This window comes from Sylvia atricapilla, chromosome 7 (assembly GCF_009819655.1).
Source record: "Sylvia atricapilla isolate bSylAtr1 chromosome 7, bSylAtr1.pri, whole genome shotgun sequence".
Lineage (NCBI taxonomy): Eukaryota > Metazoa > Chordata > Aves > Passeriformes > Sylviidae > Sylvia > Sylvia atricapilla.
In genome coordinates this window covers 27,843,089-27,864,939 of record NC_089146.1, presented here as the reverse complement: position 1 = coordinate 27,864,939, position 21,851 = coordinate 27,843,089, and the positions used below count along the sequence as shown (strand labels likewise).

At 41.2% G+C, this 21,851-nt stretch overlaps 1 protein-coding gene across 1 annotated transcript in view; it reads right to left on the bottom strand.

The window, feature by feature from the left end:
• PDIA5 (protein disulfide isomerase family A member 5) overlaps nt 1-21,851 on the bottom strand; it is a 97,469-nt gene that overhangs the window by 41,071 nt on the left and 34,547 nt on the right. The window contains exons 6-11 of the mRNA XM_066323078.1: nt 21,479-21,571; nt 20,048-20,108; nt 16,431-16,498; nt 11,965-12,056; nt 11,789-11,860; nt 7,235-7,371 (exon numbers count right to left, since the gene is read on the bottom strand). Coding sequence (XP_066179175.1) covers nt 7,235-7,371; nt 11,789-11,860; nt 11,965-12,056; nt 16,431-16,498; nt 20,048-20,108; nt 21,479-21,571 — 523 coding nt within the window. The remainder of the gene's footprint in view (nt 1-7,234; nt 7,372-11,788; nt 11,861-11,964; nt 12,057-16,430; nt 16,499-20,047; nt 20,109-21,478; nt 21,572-21,851) is intronic.

Below are 21,851 nucleotides of genomic sequence, written 5' to 3'. Positions count from 1 at the left end.
TACTCTTCACATTCCTATTTATATTAAGTACCACTAAAAACCCCTATTGATTTTTATTTTTAGATCCTTGAGATACATGAGTGGTATTGTCATTAAAAGGAAAAATCCATGTCAGGTTCTTCATTTTACTGCTTTGCTGCCTTTCCAAGAACTTCTGTTTTAATGTGTGATTCAATCTCCCTGAAAATAATTTCTGTAATTAGTTTAATGAGACAGGTCATTGCACAGGCAGGTCACTACGCTGAACTCCTTAAGATTTCTTGTGATATTCAAATATATGTAGTATCAAGCAACACTTTGCTATAGACTTCCATGCTTTTAAATAATGAAGAACACAGTCTAAGTGTCCCAGATCTCCTCTCTCTGAAACCAACAGTCAGGACTTGCTCATCTCAGTGGAAGCAGATTCTGAAGCCAAGAATGTACCGATTTCTAACTGGTTTACATGAAGAATGTATCTGCTCCAGAAGCCTGCCAGGAATCTTCAGCTGAGAAGTACACACATACAATGCACAGAAAGTTGGCACAATTTATGCTTGTACAGGGAAGTATTTTATTATACATTCCATTAAAAATACTCTAAGGCAACATTAAAATTAGGAGCCTATGGGACATAAGAGAGTCAGGAAACACGATTCTGAAATAGAAGCAGATCTTTTCTCTTCAACAATCTGTCCAGACTCTTAAACAGCAACATTCATCATCAGACTGCCCTTACACAATAATTCAGTTTTCAGTGATGTGGGCACTGCAACAGGCCACCCTGACATCTGCATTGCTCCACCAAAACCCCACCAGAGACAGGCACTGTCTGTGACCCACATAACAGCCCAGAAAGTCTGGCTTGTTCAAAGCTTTCTCTACTCTGAAACAAGGAGAACACGTTCACAGGCTCTGCTATGAACAGGACTGAGCCCACAGCAAGCACCCCGACACATAAATGTCTCCCTGTGTGGCTTCCTATGGGCTAGTATATGCACCTGGATCATGGGGATATGGCATCTGATCAGATTCCATATGCCCTACACACTACAACCTTCCAGCTTGTACAACACACTACAAAATTCCAGTAATCCAGACATGAAAGGTCTCAAAACCAGCCTCCCTGCTACCCCCTGTCTGCCTTGATCCCAGAGCCTCTACAGCTGAAGACAGATTCCAAAGGCTCTATATGTAGCCACTAAACACAACCAATGTTCTATTTTGAAAATCACAAGTGCCATATATGACACAGACAAATTAAAATTAAAGGATGCTTCCATCCACATTCAGTGCTGCTGGGTGTTTGGATAACCCACAAGCCTTTAACCTCTGCTGGAACAACTGTGTTGGTTGACATTTAAAAAAAAAACACCCTTTGATTGAATCATGAAATAGCATGGAAAAACTTTATTTATTTATAAGTAATTTAATTTCTTTATTTATCACAGGCTGCCAATGTTAGGCTGCTGCTGACCTGTGCTAGAAAGGCCATTTTTTTCAGGCTGTAGAGTAGATTATTCTTCAGCCTTTTCAACTCATGGCCTTTCTGTTGATGCTGCCAACAGACATCCCAATCAGAGCCCACAGCAACATAGCTTGTTTTCAAAAGGAACCAGTGGGGGTCTGAAAGGGAGACTTATTTATTTATAATTGTAAAACATGGTTTGAAGAAATAGATTTGATTTTGTGCACATATTTTGGGTTCACTTTGCTCCATATCTAAAGCGAGCAATGGATTTCTGCATCCCAATCTCACCACATGCAGCAGTAAGAAACAAAAACAAGGCCACTGAAAGCAGGGAGAGAGCCAAGTTCACTACTTGGTTAGAAGCTGAGGCCTTCTTCTTGTACTAGGCTAATTGCTTGGGATCCTTAATAATGAGTTCACAAAGTCGCTTAAAACCTTGGGTTTAAATGCACTGGAAGAAGGAGGGAAGGAGTGAAGGGTGTGAAAAGCTGTTTTTCAAAGCTAAATTGATAAAGCCACTCCCTGTGCAATTAAAACCCTGAACAGCTGAATAGCTGACATTGGAAAGCAGCAACTGCATAATTTATCGGGTCGGTTTATAAAGGGAGAGAAAATATCCGAGGACAGGAAAGGAATTTCATGGACATTTCAACATCACATGAAAACTGTGGTGCACTTTATCATTTCAAGGTTTATTTTTGCACTCCCTTCGCCACTGGGAGGAAGCAAGCAAAGGTCTATTAGGCTGCATTTTCCCTGCTTTCCCTCTTTATCAATGGAGGAAAAACCACAACGGCTCCAATACCCGACTAAGGTTATTGACATTTTTTCTAACCTTAAGTCCTGCAATCAGCTTATAGAGTCTCTGAAGGAGCCCTATGAAGAGGACTCGGAGGAACACAGATTTAACCTGAATTTAAGCTTGCATACAAGGTAGAAATGTTGCAGGAGAACATATTAATTGTTTAATCCTTTACAAAGCAAATGCACTTTTAGACTAACAGTACAGTCATAGCACTTTTTTCTCCTCATTACCTCTGGCATCAGTGCTGTATCACAAACTTTGGCTAATGGGGTATGAGGGAGGGCAAAGCAGCCCCAAGCAAACATCTGGGGTGACAGACTACAGCCACCAGCAGCATCAGAGACTCCTCAGACCCGTGCCTGCTGAAGGTATAGAGGGAGGCTACAGCTCACAGTGGCACCAGGACATTATTCTGCATGAGGCTGCAAGAACAGGTATCCTTTAAAATGTTAGCAGTGTCGCTTGTGTTAACAAAACATAATGAAAAGTAACTCCTGTGCATGAACAGCAGACACTTCCAGAAACCATTTCTGAGTTGACTTGAATTTCAATCCTGGACTTTAAAAACCTTTCAGTGGCATTTGAATTGACTTATCAGTGAATTGGTTTGGTTTATTTTGTGACTGAGATGTGATTTGGAGGAAAATGTGCGGAAAATGTAGAAAAGATAAATGTGTAGGGAGTTTATTCCTTCAACAAAACAGTCAGAAAGACTGCAATCCTCACTAATTTGGCAAATATTTTGGACAGAATTATTTTAAAAACTGCATTGGACTCAGCAAACAGTTTGATGAGGGAAATGAAAACACAAACAGGGCTATTTTTTCATGATCAAGTGACTCAGGAGCATTTTGAGTCCCCAGTGAGCACCCATGACACTAAAGCATTTAACAACGCTTGACTGGCAGCATAACCCAAATTTAGAGACATTCAGAACCCAGCTGTCATCTTGGGCATCTAAATAAATCAATCAGCTGTAGGCACAGATATCAAGAAGCACATACAGACATGGAGTCTTTATTCTCATTGCTAGCAGAAGCTTATCATAATCAGCAACGGTGCCCTTAGTTATGTTACAGTACCGAAATAACTTTGGTTGGTGCAATAAATCCTTTGTTATAGACTCAGAAATAGGTCTGCTAACATAACTGCTATCTCCTGTTACCAAATATAATCAATCCAAGTAAAAACTCCAAATCCTTTGGGAGAAATTATGAAATTTCAGCAAAATGCTTAGGTAAGAAGCACAACACTACACACCCTTCACAGATGGCTGGGGAGGAGAGTGCCTTCAGACCCTGACTGGCTGGGTCACCACTGTTTACCTATGCTAAATATTCAGATTTATTGAACATCCTCTTAAGGGCTTTACAAAGGAGTTTCAGAAGGTTAGAAATCCTGCTCTGTGTCCCCAGTGACCTGTGAAATGAAAGCAGGATGAACTCATCCTGCCCACCCTTGCTCAGAGCCAGCAGTAATGACCTGAAGCAGCACATCTTCTGTTTAATGGTTGTGATAAATTACTGCACAAAAGGTACGGTGTCTCTGATCCCAAGAGGTGCAAGCTGCATGCTGCAGACCTTCCTGATGTGTTTAAAAAACAGACTAGCTGCTCTCCTTGAACTTAGTTATGCTAGGCAGCACTTTAAATGTTGCCATGCCTTTGACTGGGCTACTAAGCGCAACTGATTGTAAATAATTACAGTGTGCTCCTCAGGGATGATCATTAGCAGCCACAGGCATGGAGACCCAACTGGCCACATCCATCACAGTGCCTAATGGTGCAGTTCACAGGTATTTACCTGGGATATGTTAAGTTCAGCTGTATCTTCAGCACTGGGGGCAGGGGGCAGATAAAAAGCTGCCAATTCCCCACACCTCTTTTCATACTACACTCTATTAACGCATTGGCCATCTGAATACACAATTAAAGCATCACTGAAATAATTCCCTTCTAGTAAAATAGCTCCTCAGGTACATGTGATGGTTTGGGCTGGGATAGTGTTCATTTTCTCCACAGTAGCTGGTATTGAGACATGAGTTGGATTTGTGCTGGGAACAGTGATGGTAACTCAGGGATGTTTTAGCTATTGATGGGAAGTGCTTACAGAATCCAGACCTCTCCTGCTCCTCACTTCATCCCACCACAAGGAGGCTGGGGGTGCACAAGAAGCTGTCAGGGGACACAGCCAGGACAGCTGACCCCAAATGACCACAGGGATATCCCAGACCACATGATGTGCTCAGCCCATACAACTGGGGAAGAGGGAGAGGGGGCACATTTAGAGCGATGGAGTTTGTCTTCCCAAGTCAGCACTGTGTGTGATAAAGTTCTGCTTTCTTGGGAATGGTCAAGCACCTGCCAGTCAATGCAAAGTAATGAACAAATTCCTTGTTTTGGTTTGCCTGTACATGGTTTTTGCTTTTCTTAATAAACTACCTTTATCTCACAAACCCATGACTTTTCTTGGCTTTCAGACTCTTCCCCCACCCCACCATGACACAGCAGCTGTGTGGGGCTGAGCTGTGGCTGAGGCTAAACCACAACAGTGTGCCAGAAAAACTCGAAGTCACATGTATGCTGCGTGGTGACACAGGACTTTAAGTACTTGCTAATTCCAGGCCAGTGCTGAAATCCCCTGGATTATTCGTAGTCACACAGAAGTATATCCTGTGTTATGAGCCTATTTTATAGATGTTTCAACTTCATTATTAATACATAATTTTTAGAAAAAAACTTCCTCAGCCTAAGCTACCAAGGTTAAAACAAGATGCTCACTGGTTTTACCACTTCTTTTACTGGAATAATTTATCTCCTAATATTCATAAGGTGACACCATTAGCACATTTAAGAAGTGCTAAGAGAAGAGCTTTTAATCATGGAGATAACTGTTTATTATGGTTGTCTATCATTAATTAGTTTGCAAGCCTCATACTCTCTGCTAAGGATGCCCAGAGAGGATTCTTACCAACACACATCGTTTACACATGTAGGAGCTGGATGCTGCACGCAGGCATACCATTACCACCTGAATGTAAATAAAGTGCCCAGATAGTTGAGTTGCATTTAAAATGGAGTTATTCTAGCAAGGAACACTCTCTATCCCAGTTTTGAGCAGCTGGAAAATGTTATCAGAAGATTGTGACAGCCCAATTAAGGCATTTGATTTACTTTCAAAACAGCATTTGCCAAAGTACTGCTGTACCTTAGTGCAGAATGCACCTTAGTACAAAACATACCTGTGTGGAAGCACCCCTACTCTCAAAATAATTAATGCAATATTGTTACTCCCAAAACTGTGCTACTTGTGCTCTTGAAAATACTAAAAAAACACTAAAACTGAACAGAATCATACAAAATATACATATAAAATTTGATTGCATTTGTATGTATTCATCTATTTTTCATCTGGCTTCCTGAAGGAATAAGTTTTACAGGGCCAACTGTTGATTTCTTCCTCCTCCTGAATACATGACCAGACTCCTTTGCCCATTTACAAACTCAAAAAAAGGCAAAGCTTTAAAGTACTGCTAAATCTCTGTGAACATGTTGAGAGAGAGGGGACACTCGTCCCATGCCATTGTGCAGAGAGAGAGGGAAAGGAGGGAAATTTAGGAGTTACATTTGTGCTCAGCAGCAGCTGCTCAGCAAGCACACAGCTGCTGAGGAGCAGCAGCCCATGCTGTCGCTTGCACACTGGGGTGCAGGGAAATCTGAGGAAGGAAGTATTTGGGTAACGAAGGATAACTCCTGAGCAAACCAGGCCTCATCAGTTCTGCTACTTGTGTTTGGGGTTTCAGACCAGGCGCTCATCTCCGGTCCCACCTTCATTAGTACAAATAATCCAGAGAACACAGTGACAAAACAGCAGTCAGTGCCCTGCTTCAGTGGACCAAATTCTTAGACATTTCATCAGGCAGAGGAAATTCATTATGGTATGTTTTTCAAATGAGTCTTATGAGCAGACCTGCAAAAAAGGCATTTCAGAGCTAACTCCTGCTGGCTCAAAGGGAAGCAGGATTTCAGACTCTGTGCCAAGACCCTCAGCTGTGAGCACAGAGTCTTCCTCCAGAGTCCTAACCTTTAAATCTGTGCCCTTGAAAATGAACATCTCACCCAAGTATTGCTGCCAGCACAGCAGCAAGAGGAGACAGAAGCTGTGTCACAGTAGCAGATTGGAGCCTGAACTGTCCATCACAGGCACAAACAACTGGAAGAACCAGATATGTATCTGAAGCAAGTTACATCCACAGTGAACTAAGAGGTTAATGCACTCTTCCACCCAAGAGCATACAGGAGGGCAGCGTGGCTGGAGCCCCCTTCAGCTTCCTGAAGGCAACCCACTGCATTTTATTTGTCAAGCTAAAATCTCAAATCATGAAAAAGACCAGTTCAATGCAGTCTCAGCAGAACAATAAGTAGTATCACCACCAACTCTGCATTAGTAATCAGAAGTCCTGCAGTCTTTCTAAACTTAGGCCTAGTTTTGGCATAGTTCAGCACAATATGTAATGACAATCACCCTTTATACTGCCAGAGAAACTGGGACATAGGAGTGAAAATGCTCAAAATGACATAGCAGCAGCCATGGACAAGAACCCAGGAGCTCAAGGTTCTCAAGTTGTGTTATGCAATCAACCAGAGTCCTGCTTTGAAAGCAAATGATACTGAAGAGAAGTTGAAAATGGGAAGGCATGCTACAAACTGAGGAGTACCCAGACTACTTAAGCATCATTAGATTCCTCAGTTATGTTTTGACTCAGCCTTCAAAGTGCTCCTCTTTCAGAGGCACATCTCCATCCTAAATGTGAACTCAGCAACTTCACAAACATTTCATGCCTTATGTATTTAACAGTCATCACAAACAAGAAAAGCCTGGACTTTTGAGTTCATGGTTCTGTGAAATTTCCATGGAAAAACTTCACTGATTTCGTTAGCAAGCACTCGGCTCAGAGTACAGAAGAGAAAACAAACTCACATGGTGCATGGAACATCACTAGCACAGATGAATGATCTTTTATAAACTTGTCGAAGTCCTCATCCGTCAGGTGATAAACTACATTTTCTTCATCTGCCCAGGGAGTCTCTGGAGCCTGTGGCTGAGGTGCCTGTGGGCTACAAGACAAACAGACACAGCTTAAAGGCAGCTCTCTGGTGCTGAGCAGTCATCTTGGCAAGTCAAACTGTAAGGATCCACTTTGTGCAGATGTTCACACATGTCTGACACACCAGCCCTACTGCACAGCTTCCATGACTGTACCCAGCCAGAACTCACAGGCACTGAAACACAGATAAAACTGGAGGAGGAACAAAAAAAATCTGCAAGAAGCTCCTGAGGACAGATCGGCAATGGAAGGGGATGGAGCAAGGAGATATCCAGACTGCTTGGTTATTTCATTATAGAAATCAAATGCATTTTCTATTTCCCTTTTACCCTCCTCAGCAGGATGCTCCCTTTCTCACAGCATTCCCACTTTGTAGTTCACAGGAGCCATTGCAATGAAAGAAAAAAGCAGTGAGCAGAAACAGCCAATTTAACCCATCACCTTGGATACTGACAGCATGATTAGGGCCAGCAGAGAAAGGAGGAGCAGTGTTGGGACCATGAGCCAGCTACACACACCATTTCCCCAGGAATCCATAGTTTTTCCCTGAACAGCTCTTGTGAGCCAGGGAAGCATCATTATGTCCTTACTCTGCAGTGGGCCTATAGGCATAACTCAGCAAAGACACTCAGCTGCATGCTTCACCTAAAAGGCAAGTGATGTGTTCTACCAACTTCACCATGATTGCAACTGAGTTCAATTCTCTTTGATGGGTCAGAGCCACAGAGACTGCTCAAAGACACAGTGGCAAGTCTGGAAACTGAACCTATGCTCCTCTGGAGCTCATCATCCCAATAAACAATTGGTTTTGGCTTTTATTAATGCACATTAAAAAGAGAATTAATTTGGCAGCTGTGAACTAAACTATGCTATTGACATTTTATTTATTAAAGCAGTGTTCACAGAAAAGACACCCAAACATATGAACACTGGGAGCCAGACTTTGAAGCTATTTCTATCAGTTGCAGTAATGAGTTCCAAATACCCCCCAAAATTCCCCAAATTCTTTGGCAAAGTACAGGCCTGGATGTGGCCCCATCTCTGCTGAAAGCAGACTTACTAATTTTGATTAAAACGTATTATTGTGTTAGCTGCCTGGAACAAGGAATGGCAAACAGATGATAACTCATTTATCCTGCCTTACTCATTTCTAGGCTGAAAGCCTAGTTTGATTTAAAAAAAAAAAAAAAAAAAAAAAAAAAAAAAAAAAAAAAAAAAAAAAAAAAGGAAGTAGAGATACACAGATTCAGATAGCAAATTCTGTTGATGTAAGCAATGGGTGTGATCCAAGAATTAAGCAATCCATGCAGAACTGTGATGCACACTTCTGCTGCTGCTTCTGTGATAACCAAACTGAGAAGCAAACATCAAATAAGAGGTCAGAGCTGCACCTGGCCAGGCAGCCCAGAGAGCAGTAATGTCCAGGTATCCTGGCAGAGTGAAGGCTTTCCAGCAAACACCACGACACCTCCATGGATTTGGGAGCTGGGTTGAGTAAGCAGAGCATGGTGAACATGGACACAGTGCCTGCAAAGCACTGGTGGTGTTTAGCAGGGCCTGGCATGACCTATTTCAGTCAGGAATTAGTAAAGCAGGGCACGGGATGTTTATTCAAATCGCCTAATTTAAAATGCTGTGCATGCTAATGAGCCTGTACAGGAGGTGGTAAGAAACACCTCAAGGCCTGGAGAAAGCAACAAGCAAAATTTAAAATGTCATTTAACACTGAGACAAGGCATACCCAACACCTGATCAGGATGACAGAAGTCCAGAAGAGTTATGAAAAGCTAATTCAGTTGAGAGTACAGAACAAGTTCTTGATTTAACGGAGTAGCTGATGCTAAGGAAGGGCCTGAGGAGAGTCTATAAAACCAGCAAGACAAACTAAGCAGCTGTTGAAGGGAGCAAGAAGCTGTTGGGCTTGCCTACCACTCAGGCTGATGCAGCTGTGCATCAGATTTAACAAAAAAGTGGTATGTACAAGATAGCATCTCTCGTGTTGGATTAAGGCAGTGGTTCATCTCTATCATCTCATAAAAACATCTGAATCTCCATAACACAGTGGCCAGTGCCTATTGGGATGATAAAAAATGTGAAGTATCTGTAAGACTGATGCATTAGCACACTTCAGTATACGAAAGAAGTACCTTTAATAAGTAGGGAAGAAAAAAAAAAAAAAAAAAAAAAAAAAAAAAAAAAAAAAAAAAAGAACTATTAAAGCCCTCCAAACTATCAGTTCTTGTCCTGAGAGGAAAAAGCATGGACAATAATTTAAATAATTCTAACTTTCATTAAGTTATATCATGTTCTTCCCATAAATGAGCCTAAGATCACCCACTTTCAGCACTTTACCAGTAATATTTAGAGGAAAAAAAACAAGAAGAGGAAGAGGGAGAACAGCTGCTTTTCTGCAGAGTATACTCATTGTCCACACAAAATGGGCCATTTCATACAGCTCAATGTCTGCTGGATTTGCTTTCAAGACTCTACAATGACAGGACAGGCATGCACAGTATAAAAATGCATTGGCTTTCCTTGCCACAGCCCTGCCATGCTCTGGTCCTCTGAGTAACATTCTGTACAAAACCAACCTTTCAATATTTTAATACTGCTATTCTGAAACATAGTCTGTACACCCTGCAGCTATCTCATTGCACTCCTTGGCTTTCCTAAAGCCCTTGCCACACCATTTTGACTACCTGTACTGCAGATTCTTCAGAATAGTATATTATGTATGTAGCATGTTTACTCTATGTGGTTTTATTAACAATTTAATTTATCATAATTTAAGCACACATTACTGGCAAAATGTAAGTACACATAACCACTCAATGTGGTTCCCTTAAAAGTTATATGTATTACACAAAACATAGGCACAAGGCTACTGCTCAGATCATCTTCTGGGCAACTAATAAGCATGCACTAAGTGAGGACAAACAGCTGTCTTTAGCTCTGGACTGCTGAAGTATCAGCCAAAGCCCACAGTGGCTTGTTAGCAGAGATTATCATTGGAAAGAGCTTGCAGCTGTTCTGCTTTGCCTCCAGTAGCTGTGTTCACTTGCTGTCACAGCACTGATAGAAAGGTACTGCATATTGCAGGGATTATCTGGATATTATGTGGGCAGACAGGGGAAAAAAAACACCCCAAACAGCTAATGTTTCACATATGGTAGCCAAGAGATAACCACATCCTTGCAGAATTGAAAAGCATAACAAAGTGCAGGTGATGAAGCCATATCCTTGCTCCAAGGGATGATCATCTCCTTCAACTTGGAGCTGCCATCTTGATCACTCACATTTGAAGGCTTAACTGACTACAGGAGGGTTTAATGACTATCTAAATTCTTCCTGTTTGAGTCACTGGGCAGTACTCACTTGCAGTGTCTGTAGCTCCTGATGCTAACAGGATGCTGCTCTCACTTCATTTGTGGGTTCTAAATCCTGAAGCACTCAGCCTACTGCTGCTGGAGACCCTGGGCTACCTGCAACCATGTGCACATCCCCAGCACAGCCCCATTGTACAGCAAAAATACATTTATTCTGAGCCAATTTTGCTAAGCTGTACTATTACAATAGTTTGCAACAGTCTGTTCCTTCCCATGTGTTTGTTTCCTTTCATTAGCTTAATTTCAGTATTGTTTCCTCAACTGAAGCAAAGGAGGGAGGGTTACAAAGATGACACCACGCCCAAGAGCCTGGGCTATCTGCAAATGGGATTTCTCCATCACCATTACCTCAGCTCTCTCCAGCTGCTCCATCAGCTTCACTGACCATGTGGATTTGCACCACATGTTGCAGAGCAGCTATACACACGCACTTCTCCTGTGTGTCTCTGAACTGCTAGTCCCACAGGCTCATTCAGCCCCTGAAATGTTTATAACTGCAAATAGCTCTCTTTAGGTAGAACCAGGTGCTTTCTACACTTTCATGTCATGACAGCAAACACAGATGTTGTAAAAGTGACTGCTTATCCAGGGTGCCTTGATCTTCAGTTTGTTGCTGCAAGACACTTTAAAGGCTTCAGCTAAAGGCTGATGAACCAACAAAAACTGCACACTTGGTAAATACATTTTTAACACCACAACAAAAGTCAAACCTTTTGCAAGGTATTAATTTCAAGCACCCAAGATCACTGGAAATATAAGCTGGCATTTTTAATGAAGCTGAGATCTGTGTATCTGCATTATTTTAGTCCACAGTCAGTCTCCCATTACAGACAAAATGCAATTGTGAAATGCAAGGCATGCATGCTAAAAACCAAACATTAGTCAATCTCTCTCTATGAGTTTAGCTGATCTCAGCGGGGTAGTTTTGTTTGCTCTTCTGAGCAGAGGGAAGGAGGGAGAGATGTCTGCTCCTACACCATTACATTCTGTAAATAATGAAGAGTACATAAAAGGTGGAGTGCATGAAGTTCAGTGCCTTACTTTTTCAGCCACTCTGCGATATCTGCTGCGGTAGCACCAAAGTTCTCAAAGTTGAACAGGAACTTTCCTTTCCTGTTAAAGCAACAAAACAAGTTTTAGTCCTTGCCCTAAAAGATAAAAACACACAATTATATAAGAGTGCATGATTTCCAAAATAGTAGCAAAACATAACCAACTCAAAATAGCAGATTGTAGGATATCCCCGGACATTGAATTCTTCCTTTATCCTTTCAAATTCAGCAGAGTAAACATTCATCCCCGCAAGAACCTGGAAAAACAGAGCATAATCTTACTGATTCTTGCAAAAGAGCAGGAATATCACACCATTTGTTTGAAGATTTAAGTAAAACCCACTTCAATCTAGGCAGATTCTGATTTCATTCATAGAGCTGTCAAGCAAGGGGCTCTCTGTCCAAGGGGCTCTCTGCATTGAAGTTTTTCTGATTTTGTGCAAGGGGGAAGAGAACAATACTTGAGTCTAACCCAGAGAAAACATACACCAGTCAGCATGTCACCTCCTCATGGCTCTGGAAGCATCTCTGTTTCTTTTCATTCACCCAGTAACAGAAATACCTAAATGGAATCCTCTCAATTGCAGCACTTGTGCTCTTCTTTACACATTTGGATTTTAAGCTACAACTAGATTTTTTTCTTCCTCTGCAAGTAGGGAAAAAAAAGGGTTCTTAATTCATACCCAAACATTAAACAGAACACCAGAAATTCTACCCTCAGCTCTGTAGTTTCCACTCCAGCAATGAACTTGCCTATGTCCAACAACCACGAGCACAGACATTACCCAGTTCAAAAAAGCACTTAGTGAATGGCAAGGGGAAATCGGCATGACTTTGATGCGAAAATAAAATGTGCCCTATTTCCATGAGCTCAGGAAATAGCACATGGCATTTATATGCTTTAAATATGTTAACTTAACATAGGGCAGGGTATAATGAGAGTTAAGAATTAACTTTGTCCTACAGTCTTGGAAAGAGAGGCACAGAAGCACAGTAGCTTTTCAGACCAGCATGAAAAACAAAAACTCTCCTCCACCCCAACCTATTCTTCATCTCAGCAATCCTTGAGCTTCAGGTTCAGGGCTCCTGTGACTTATTCTGTGCCCTGTCCAAATGTCTTCCAAATATTTCTGACATGAAAATTGGAAGATGGGATTGATTCCAAGTTTTTGTGGGTGTGCAATTCACACAGAGGTCATTCTGCTGTCAAACCTGGACCCAGCAAGTTGCTGAGATACCACTTCCTGATTAACTTAGTTTAATGGCATTGACGGCTTAAATCATTTTAGCAGCAGGGTCTTAATCCAACCCCCTCCTCCTTCCCTCTCCAAAACCAGGATTTTCTCCTTCCAGCTGAAATACCACATCAGAATTTAATACCATGTTCCTGACTGCAGCAATGCACAGACCAACCAAATGTGCTCAGAGCCAGCATGAAATAAATCTTAAAGCAGAAAATCCTCATTTGAAGGTCAACCGTTCCTAAGAATATGCTGGAAAGTCACAAAAAGATACTTTGTTTTCTCTTCCCTATCCTAAGAAAGGATAAATTGAACAAGGAGAGTACAGAAGGTAAGGTTTACACCTGCTGGCCTAGTCTTCCTCTTTGAATTTTCCTTGTAGTTCAAACAACTAGACTGACACTTAATTCGTATGAGATTATCTAGACTCAATTCTCTCCTTTCCTTATCCTTCATGTCAGCCCCTAAAGGCAGGTGAATTCAATAGGATCGAGATACTATGGCTGCTTTATAAAGCAAGAACCAGAGTTGTTAACTAGTTCCCTAATTAACACCAGCCTACCAGATTCCATGTTTGCTGTCAATTTTCAGAGGCTTTCCCATGATTTAAATGGGCACTCCTGGCCATGTCAGACAATTTCACAGTGTCCATCTAATGGTGGTTGATAAAAGTCAATAACTTGTATTCATTCTAGTGTTCGTTACATTATATGAAGCGTATTTAGCAAAAAGCTTATTACAACGGGATTTGTTTTAATTGACAAAAGTAACAGCTTTAGCTGGCCAATAACCACAGAATTATGAAATATCAGGCTGCCAGAGACCATCAAAACACACCTACTGCCCAAAGCCAGGGTCCTCCTGCCAGACGTTTGGCAAATCTGCTTTTAGCAAATGACTGAATGACCCCAACTTCAATTTAGGTCCATTACTACTTGTAATAACTATTGCAGAAACAAAGATCTGTTTATTCCTTTTACCTCTGCAGTGACACTTGACACATTTCAACACTTATCTGATCTCCAACAAGCTACCTATAATCTAAACCAACTCTGAACCTTTCCTAGCTGCCCAAGAATTTGGAGCTTCTGGCCATTCCTGTCTAGTTGTGACCCTCTACCCTGATTCTTAGTTTTCTTGATGGGATTGCTCCAAAACTGGCACCTTACAGAACACAAGTTTTTTTTAAAAAAAAGGAGGAAAGCACTTCTCAAGTTGGTCTTGAGAAAGCATATTCTCAAGTTGGTCTTCACTGAGCAGAACATTCTGGAACACTTTACACTTAAAGTTCATGGGCTTAGGGAAATGATGAATGATTTGCTAATATCCAGCTCCCCCCTGCTCTGGGGCCATAGTGACAGTCACTCACCAAAGTCCAGTTAACCCTCTAACCACAGGAATTTTTCTTGCCAAGGATAAAATAAGTCCACTTCTGATTTGGAGCACTTTTTCCTTCTGCACTGGGTGCAATGGAATTGTAAGACCATTGTAAGACCAAATGTACAACCATAATACAAACTAAAAATGCCACCCTGCCTTCCTCTCAGTAACAGCACTGGGACAAGAAACAACCAGTCCCAAGGGACCACAGTGACCAGTGACAGGTACAGTTCACCCTTCCACTTTTATGACCTCTTCAATAGGTGATACTGTACTTAATTTTCCTGCTGTATAACAGCAATATTCACTTTTGAGTCTGGCATATCCTGACAGCTAATGACAGGTCAGATTAAAAGGCCAAACCTTCAAATCATCCAAATCAATCATAAACTTTGCAGCTAAGTCTGATCTGGAGGTCAGCATCACTCTAAGGCACTCCATGAATGTGTGGGTTCAGCACAATTAACTTTAGAAATGGCAAGCTGTGAACACATCCCACTCAGGAAGCTAATTGGGTCAAATTTTGACAAAGAGATCGATTTTTGTAAAAAACACACGTGGCAGTGGCATAACCAGACTTTGCTCTGAACTGATTCTGCTCTACTACACTCCACTGCAAAAAACTGTGTCTCAGGCCTGTCAGTCAGCTGTGCAGGATTAGCACGGATCTATAGAAACGATTTCCAAGTGAGGAAGGAAATAATCAAACCAGAATAGATCTAGAGTTTAAATTCTCTGGTCTGAATTTAATAAATGAGCTGCACATGGACAAGGAAGGGATAACTGCAGGAGGACAGAGTGCTCTGCAGCATGCTTTCTCTCTGGCACTGTCTCTATAGGTGATGCTTTACGTTCCTAATCCCTCCCACCCCACAATGTACTGCCATGCAGGGCAGGAGTGCCTTCCCAAAGCCTGCAGCACATGCTCCACTGAGGGGAGATGGCCTTAGAGTGCTGCCTGGCTGGACAAAAACACTCCTGAAAATATCTTCTAAGGCTTGTGCCATGTCCTAAATAAATCTGAGTAACTCCCACTCATTTCAGCCCTAAGCAAACTAGGATTTAGAGAAAACACTTCTGAAAACAACTAGTTTTGGAGAATGTTGGGCGGTCTGACAGCACCAAGTGGTCATGAGAAGGAATGGCCAGAGCTGCCCTAGCAATGAACTGCAGTGCTTCATCTTTTCCTCACAAGGAAACCTGTAAACACAGCAGGGGATGATCCAAGAGGTAGGATTAGACCAAATCCTGCTACAGACATGAAACAACAATCCTATTTCTTCATCCTTTATGTACTACTGGCATCATATAAATCATACATTAAGCACATTACAAAATCTCAACTAGACAAGTGCCTTTGAGTTGCTTACGGAGATCAATACAGCTTATAGGTACAAAGGGGTAGCTGAATTATTGTGAATGCTGTATTTTATTAGTCAAAACTTACTTTCATATCAGTGTGACATCAATGCTCACTTTCACAGAGCTACAGTTGAATTGTAAGATTCTACTAATGCTGAGTGGTGACCAGTAGCTTATGGGAGGGGGATTTCCTTCCCCATAACACCGTGATTCTCCACTAAGGAAGTGAATTAATGACTGCAATAAGGGCACCCATCCCTGACCTTGCTATGAAACATCAGGCCAAAAAGCTGATCAAACCCATTTGGACAAACATTTCTTTCTTTACCAAAATGAGCTCAAAAGGCCTACCAACTCACAAATTAGAGGCTAAACATAAATCTTTATAGTGTCAGAACCTCTATGGGGAAAAGTGGATCTAAAAGGCAAGGGAGTTCACATCTCATTCTCTGAAGTTTTAGAAGAAAAAAAAAAACCAAGAGAGAATCCTGAAGAGATCTGGAACAGAGTAGTTTATTTCTGTTTTGTTTCAGCTTGCTTAAATATTGATAATTTTGGTTTTCATAAATATTTGTCAATTTATATACTTTTAAAAAAAGTATTAAAATTATTTTTAAAATGTCATATAAATCTCATTGTCTCACTTACATATTTACCCTTGAGTTCTGTGGCTGCCTGCTGATAAGATGGCATCATTCTCTTACAAACACCACACCCTGATAAAAAATAAATTGTGTAAGTAATATGCCAACAACTCTATTCAGCATCTTCTACAGTACCTATGTTCCAAAACATATGAAATAATATTTTATATTAAAAAGAATTAAACAAAAATTCTTTATCTGCTTCACTAAATCATTATTAGATTTTTAGTTTCCAAGGATGTTACTTGTTACAAGCCTCTATTTTTGCACATTTTTCATGCTTTTCGTTTTCATATTCATTTCTCATCCTAGTACGAAGAGAGTAAAACCACCTTGTATTCCTCAGGCTCCGAGCTGAGCCCAGAGGAGAATACAAGATGAAACATACATATCAAAAGTCAACAGAAGATGTCATAATTATGAACTCAAAACAAAAAGCTTCGTGCATTTCTGGTCTTTGAAGGGACAGGAGGAAGGTACTTCAGATTCATCCCAGCTTAACAAGGCTTTGAAATTAATTTGAGACACATTTCCTAAACACGTTACTCAGACATCAAGTGTTAAACAGTGCTCTGTTAATTGAGCAGACATAGCTCAGAAGCAACAGCCCTTGTAAGATACAATAATGTGCTGTGGAAAAGACAAAGGGCGAGTGAGGAAGACCACCAATGTGTAGTTGGACTGTGCTGAGTGAGAGTTGTTTGATGATGCTCTGCAGTGCTAAGCAGATTAGCAGTTAATCACCTTGTAAACAGCAGTTTTCATCCCTGCCAAGTAAAATCTGTGCATGCAGATGGGAAGGGGCAGGAGTGCAGACAGCATGGAAGAAAGGTGGCTGGAGCCAAGCTCTCCAGACACTTATTGTGGAAAGCCTCAGTCCACCACGGGACAGTAGTCAACACTTCTGTTCTGGCAAACAGACAGAGAGTCTTGAAAATATCTTCCAGAAAGGGGGAACAGATTTTGCAGCCACTCATTTAGGATCACATCAGCATGCCTGGAAAAGAACATCCTTTAATCTGATGAAGGAAAGTTCTTGTTTCTGTGGTCTTTCCATCTTTGATCTCTCTGCTCAAATTGACAATGAGGTTGTTAAATCAGTGCTGGTCAAAATGACAATTTCTTGGTGGGCACAGACCACTCATTGAAGGCCGACTGAGGTCTTGCAGCTTCATGCAAACCACTGGACATACATCAAAAGATGAGTTGAGAGACATCATCTTCTGAATCCTCTACTTCTTCTCTCCTCAGAAGCCTCAGGCCCTTAAGTCTTGCAGCAAATTTCCTTATCTTCCTCTCTTCACTTTCTTACTGCTCCCTGGAGTACCTCCTAGAGCACAGGCACACACCAGCTTCTTCCACCCAGCCATCACCCCTGTCATCCTCCTCACCCCAGCTCTGCTGCTGCCTCAAACTTTACTGCTCCCAAACCCACTGCAGCACACCCTCTCCTGTCCTCGTAATTCTGGGTTATATTGTTCAGGATGCTGCCAAGCAACATATACCCCTCAACAGGCATAAAAGGGGAACCTCAAAAAACTAATTTTCTTATGTTCTTTCTTCTTGCATTTTGTCCCAAAAGGGGGAACTTAATTAAATACAAATGAGTCTTTCCACTAGTTAACACCTTCATTTTTATAACCTTGTTTTCAATCATATTTATAAACAGCTCCTTCTTGTTGCCAAATCCAGAGAGTCTCCTGCAGGAGTCTTCTTTGACAGAGTTAACTACAAATAAATCTGAATGCCTTCAAGTATACCTAGTATTTCATCTTTAGTGCTGTCTGACTTCCTAATATAGGCCCGAAAGTACAGTGAAAGGTCTGCAAATGGCAGGTAATATCTTCTGAGGAAAGCAAGCCTTTGCTTTGAGTTGTTTTACCCAGACCAGGCATTCCTGAAATATTAAAGTAACTACATCTAAGTCTGTGGTTGCTTTCATCTCCCTCTGCACCGGTACATAATGAAAGGGCCCATTTCCTATCAATCTGCCACAACGAATCTAAAGCCCCTGCTTCCAACAAAGCAGAGAAATAAGGCAGCTGTCTTCCCCACAGCCTTCCAGACAAAGCCTCTGATGTCCTCTCGTGCCAAAGACCTCCCTTACAAGTAATGAAAAGCAGAATTTCTTTTAGTGACCAGTCTTGATTTGCTGCTCCCAGTTATGAAAGGTAACACCTGTATGTAACCAATAATTTCAGCTGCTCAAAGCCCGTGTTTTATTGCAACTGCTGGATGTATTCTGTCTCCAGTAAAAGGAGCAAGAAAAAAAAATTTGGACAACAACCAATTCAGAAGGTCTTGTGTGTTAAATAAAAGATGAGGGAGTTACAAACTGAGAAATCAGAGGAAGAAAAAAACCTCACAAGTAGACTTCCTTCCCAGCAGTTTGGAAAACAGCACAAGTACTACAGCACTGAAAACTAGCAGGTGTTTTGCTACTTCAAAGAAGAGAAACTGGAAGGAGGAGGGTTTCTGGGGGAATGGTTCAAAGAGAACGAAGGGTTAGATAAGGCACATTTCAGATAGAGACTCAGTTGTGGAAAACAATTATTCCTGATACAGGTAAACTGTGAAAGCACAGTGCAGGCCATCTCTCCCTGAAGGGACGATTTCCAGCAGAGCAGCCGTATCATCTCCCGCTGATCCAAGGCAGCAGCTACTGGGAACAGCCACACACCAGCCAGGCCACACAGCACCATGCCACTGCAGAGTGATTCAATTAAAAGAAAAATCATCTTCTTTGTGATGCATCAGACTAAGTCTTGGGCAATTTTGGCCATATTGGCTGTACTCAGATGAGAATAAAAAGGTAGACCGGTGTTTCAGGCAGTAATTACAAGAGAAAATGCATTGAGGAACACCAGATAATGCTGCCATGGGATACAAGTTTTAAAGAGAACGTGCCAGCAAATTGCTTGTGGTAACTAACATCAACTTCCCTATCAGGGCAGTGCTGGGAGGCTTTCCTGGTTTAGGTCACAGATCTCTTCCCTTCTCCTGGCTTCCCTGCTCCCTGAACTGAGCAACAACTCAAGTGCAACACAATCTTGCTTAGAAGAGCAGGAAAGCTTCACACAGCAGTTACCAAAAGCACAAAAAAGCAGCTGTAAATCTGTAACATTAAGGAACAAGTAGCCAGTGCAACGACAAGATAGCAGCAATACAAGCTCCAGGTCACAAAAGAAAGGGGAAGACTCCAGTGTGCTCTCCCCTTCCTGAAACCCCACTCCCATTTGAGTGCAGGGTGCCTCTGGGATGGAGCAGGAGCAATAATCCTGCTCCTGACAACTGCACTGTTCCCTCTGCCTGCAGCACAGTGTTTCTGTTCTGTGCAGCACAAATCTAGAAAGGACAACAGGTAACAAAATTACAGAAAGTAACTGCTTAAAAGAACATCGAGCAAGAGTCATCATGACAAGAGAAAGACAAGAATGTGATACAAGTGACAGACAACCAGGGAAGAACTGATGACAAACAGGCAGAACAACACAAGGAGCTGAATGATAAAGGTGGCACAAGATGGTATTATTAGAAGCACAGGTGAAGCTTCTAGTCAGACCTGGACATCTCTCAGTGGAGAAGGGGGAAAGAGGTGGCAGGACATGCTGGGCTACTTACATGGGGCATAGAACATCATCAGTAAGGGCTTGTCTTCCTTTTTCAGAAGCCTTCTCAATTCCTAATGAATGAAGCAGAGAAAATAAAACCACTTATACTCAATGACCTCTCTTATTATTTGTACCACAACTTTAAAAAAAGTATGTATTAATAAAACATATGTCAATACATATACGTAAAATATATTTATTTTACATATATTACAGATATGAAAATATGTTTGTAAAATAGATGTAATTCATAAAAATATATGTATTCATAGAATGCAGGCTCATTGATCTGAGGGAAAAAGATTCATCTTTCCTAACAGACAGGACTCATTTTTTTTTCTTCCTTGCTCAATTTTAACTTGAAAGAAGATGACAAAATGTATTGTACATTCAGCTATCTGCTGAATATCCTAGACCACTATCTTTATTGTTAATATGTGGAAGTTCCATGGTTTAGTTCATTCTTACTGCAGAATCTCTACCTGGAAACTCTTTCTTCGCTGACACATCCAAAATCCATATTGCAATTCAAAAAGTCAGACTCAATAATAACAAAACAAGTTCGGTTTTCACACTATGAAACCTTGCCAAACCTATGAGATGCCATGTGAAAAGGATTTTTCAGTACCAGCACGACAGAAAAAGTAGATGAAGTTTTCAAATTGAATGCAACCCTTGGAAGCCTTGTAATAGAGTACAGAGGGTGAACATTAAAAATTAATCTCCCTACAAAAACTGAATGTCAGAATAACCATTTCTAATATTAAAAATGAAAGCCAGAAAATTGAAAAAGCCCTTTACAAAATACCAGCTAGAGTCCAATCAATTAAAGTTTAAAAAATCTATAGACTAGAAAACTAATATAAAAGACCAAGCTGATTTTATTAGAAAGAACATAATGAGTAACTGGTGGCTTTTCAAGGTAGTTTCATCACATTCCCCACTTAACATGGAGAAGACAGTTAGTGCACCAAGTTAAATCCCTCAAGATTTGGATCCTGTTTCTTCCTGCTTCACACCTCCTAACCTCAGGCACATGAGGGAACCAAGGTTCAGTGACAACCTGCAGTTTGAAGTGCAGCATTTTACCTCACACTTGCATTCTGCAGTGACTGCACCTTGCAAGCTGCTCCACTTTCCTGAGACAAAGAGGGCTGTGCCCCAACACCATCCACAAGCTCTGACACTTGCTGTGTAACTGGCAGACTGAGGTCATAACCACATGCAAGGCAGAGCAGGTTATCATAACCCAGAAAATTTGTCAAATAACTTCAAACAGGCTGGGTGCTTTAAATTTCCCCTCCAAAGAAACAAAATAATGGTGTTTTACACATATTTATAATACAACAGAATAGCTTTATGTTTATATAAAGATATATATATATTTTATAAATATACCATATATTTATAATACAACAGAACATCTATCCAGCTAATGTACCTTTTCACTGTCGACATGCACAATATCTTTGGCTTCAGGATCTTCCTCCCACAGTGGAGCACCTTCTGGATCCTTCAGAAAGGCCACCAAGGACTGTAATAAACAGGGGGAAAAAGCTTTTAAAGCAACACAAACGGAAACCATGAGATATCCAATCTCAAATCCATGCTGTGATGTAAACCCCACCCAATTAGTGCCTTTGCTTTTCTGCTCATCTATTCATCTGCTCTAATGCAGATTAGCACAAATCTCCTGTTGCAGAACCAAGTGATACGTGGGTGTGTACCTTCATCATAACTGGTATTCCAACTTACCAGTTCCCACTCCCACTATAAGCCTGTGGAAAACAGAGTGGAAGTGCACCAGCACACAC